Source organism: Alexandromys fortis, unplaced genomic scaffold (assembly GCF_014885135.2).
Source record: "Alexandromys fortis isolate MF-2015 unplaced genomic scaffold, M_Fortis_MF-2015_v1.1 scaffold_50, whole genome shotgun sequence".
Classification (NCBI taxonomy): Eukaryota; Metazoa; Chordata; class Mammalia; order Rodentia; family Cricetidae; genus Alexandromys; species Alexandromys fortis.
Genome location: NW_026067932.1, coordinates 4,535,107 through 4,538,193, shown reverse-complemented (window position 1 = coordinate 4,538,193; position 3,087 = coordinate 4,535,107). Strand labels below are relative to the sequence as shown.

The 3,087-nt window shown below is 44.8% G+C and overlaps 1 protein-coding gene across 1 annotated transcript; it reads right to left on the bottom strand.

Annotated features, from left to right (window-relative positions):
• Positions 1-207: 207 nt before the first annotated feature.
• Positions 208-1,500, bottom strand: LOC126503831 (60S ribosomal protein L3-like). Its single transcript, XM_050145797.1, has one exon. The coding sequence runs from the start codon at positions 1,475-1,477 to the stop codon at positions 266-268; it is 1,212 nt and encodes a 403-aa protein (XP_050001754.1). The 5' UTR covers positions 1,478-1,500; the 3' UTR covers positions 208-265.
• Between the last annotated feature and the right edge of the window lie 1,587 nt (positions 1,501-3,087).

The window sequence follows — 3,087 nt, the reverse complement described above, 5'->3', positions numbered from 1 at the left end:
TCCAACTTCTTTCTCCCAGGCTTTCTGTTGAGAAGTGGGCAGTCAAGATCTCAAGTTCCAGTGAGAGTGCCACTTTGGGGACCACACCTTAACATATATGGGGCTTTGGGAACTTCAACCTGTAAACTACGGTCCTTCTCCAGCATCTAACATACCTGTTCGCTGGAGCTTCTGTTGGTGGGTGCTTTGTTCTGGGCTTTATTTTTTTTTTTCACTGAAAAAGTTTTTATTGAGACCAACCACACCAGTCAAGCAAATTCTGGCATTAAGCACCTTCTTCCTTGGCAATGCGGTCTTTCTTGAGTGGTCCCATGAATGCTTTCTTCTCCTCCATGGTCTGGAAACGACCGTGGCCAAACTTGGAGGTGGTGTCAATGAATTTCAGGTCAATCTTCTCCAGAGCCCGCCGTTTGGTCTGCACCAGCAAGGACTTGCGGAGTGTGAGCACTCGCTTCTTGGTTCCCACCACACAGCCTTTGAGCATGATGAAGTCATTGGTTACCTCACCATAATGGACAAAGCCACCCAGTGGGTTGATGCTCTTGTCAGAAAGGTCATAGTCGGTAGATGCATTGTTCTTGATCAGCTTGCCATCCTTGATAAGGTAGCCCTGACCAATCTTGTAAATCTTCTTGTTGATTTCTGTCCGATGATGGCAGCCTTTCTGCCCAGCCCGAGCCACAGAGAAGGCCACTCGGGCAGGGTGCCAAGCGCCAATACAGGCAACCTTGCGCAACCCTCGATGGGTCTTGCGGGGCAGTTTCTTTGTATGCCAACGACTGGTCACCCCTTTGTAGCCTTTGCCTTTTGTCACTCCAATGACATCAATCATCTCATCCTGCCCAAACACCTGGTTCACAGGAACCTGCTGCTCCAGCCTCTCTCGGGCCCAGTCCAGCTTCTCAGCCACAGTGCCCCCATTTAGCTGGATCTCCATCAAGTGTGCCTTCTTCTGGCGCAGAGGAAGCAGACGCATCTGAGTGTGGGCAATTATGCGGATGACCTGGCAGTACTTCTTCTTGCTGTTAAAGTCCTTCTCCAGCTGGTTCTTGCCCATGTCATCCTGCCATTTCTTACAGTATTTGGTGAAGGCCTTCTTCTTAGATTTGTGCCAGTTCTTGTAGAACCGCCTTTTACACTCATCACTGATGTGCTCAGCAAATACTGTCTTGAAGGTGCGGAGACCTCGTGGGGTTTCGACATATCCCACGATGCCCACAACTACCATAGGTGGTGTTTCCACAATGGTTACAGCCTCCACGACTTCTTTCTTGTTTACCTTGGATCCTGGTCTGTCAACCTCCCGGACAATGTGGGTCATGCCAGCCTTGTAGCCTAGAAAGGCTGTGAGGTGAACAGGCTTGGAAGGGTCATCCTTGGGGAAGCTCTTCACTTTCCCACGATGCCTGCTGCTGCGCTTCCGCTGCAAGAAGCCCAAGGACCCATGCCTGGGAGCAGAGAACTTCCTGTGAGACATCTCTCGTCACACGCCGCCGCCGATAGAGCTGTTCTGGGCTTTAAAAGATGGATCTCACTGTGTAGCCCTGACTGGCCTGAATCTTAAAACCTTCCTCCCTTTTGCTGGGTTGGGTGTGCATCTGCATGCCTGACCTTTCGGCTTTACATAATATTTAGCCAAGTACCCATTCGTGATGAATATCTACCAAGGGGGCACAATTTGCTGGGTGAGAAGAAGAGTTTTTAAAAGCAAGATACACATGTCGAGGTTAAATAGAAATATGTGCCAATAAAAATTTGATAGTTATCTCATGGATAGCATTGATCCACATGATGCCAGGCACTAAAAGTCACTACTGAGTATTTGACTGAAGGATTCATTTGAAAGCCGCTGAAATAGGGTCCTCCACTGTTTACGCCAATAAATAGTCGTCAACTCATCTTTATCGTTTAAAATCCATTATTGCATAAGGACCTCTCAAGTCAATAAGACCCCATTGTCTTTTCAAATACAAAACATATGTTGTGTGTGTGTGTGTGATAAACACACTCTTAAGAAAGAGCGTGGACCTATTTATAGTTGCAGAATGGGAATTTTCAATTTTGCAAAGTCCCCTACAGCATCTCCACTCATCCCAGGCATGAGCACTGCAACATGTATGGGCATAGCTGAGGCAAATTTACCATGACAGCCACCAAATAATAAATCTGTATCTCTATAACCAGTTCCATTTCCGAATAATTTCTCTGTCGCGCATTATTTTAGGCTGCCAGATTGCTCCATTCTTTTTCTGTCCTCTTCCCTTCACTTTGGGGTTAAGCTGCACGTTCAAATCCGCATTATTTTGCGGCTAGCATGTCACCTTCACTTACATTGCCGAAGCCCGCATTGCTCTCGCATCAGCTGGAGCAGCTAATTTACTTGCATTGACCAGCCCACGGTGTCATCTTCCACCCGATAATTGTGTTCTCCTTGGGCCACTGGTGTCTTCAAAGACAGAGGGGACTTAATTTTTTTTTATTCCCATAGATTTGGTTTTTAAATCCATTGAATTGTTAAGGGTTTCCATAACTAGGTAAGGGGTTTTTATTTTTCTTCTTCTTTTAAAAAATCTTTTCGACAAATCTCATTCATCCATCTGTGTTGTATTTAAAATAGGAACACAGACCATATTGGAATGGACAAAGCCACGGGGGAACTTAACACACAGTAAAATATGAGGAGCATACACATGTAAGGACCGATGGATAAATTACCAACAGATTATTTTGAAAAAGATAATTTTGTCACCGGCATCGTTTAAAGAGGGGAAGAACGAATATTATACAATAAGTCAATAGACATCTTCTAAAATGCTCACACACCAGCCCTAAAATATTGTGAACCTGAGAGAGAAATATTTCTTAAACCCACTAAGTCATTGGGGAAGCAAATATTTCTGTTAATCCAAAAAGTCTGAGGCCACTAAAACCTGCCAGAGATGGATTCCACAGCTATTTTAATCTTCTGTAAATAATCACTATTTCCACTTCTCTCTAAACCATTATAATACCAGAAAATGCTAATTCGTACATATCAAGAGAAAACAAAGCTAGAAACTAGAAGCTTGCCTTGTTTGGTCTGCTGCT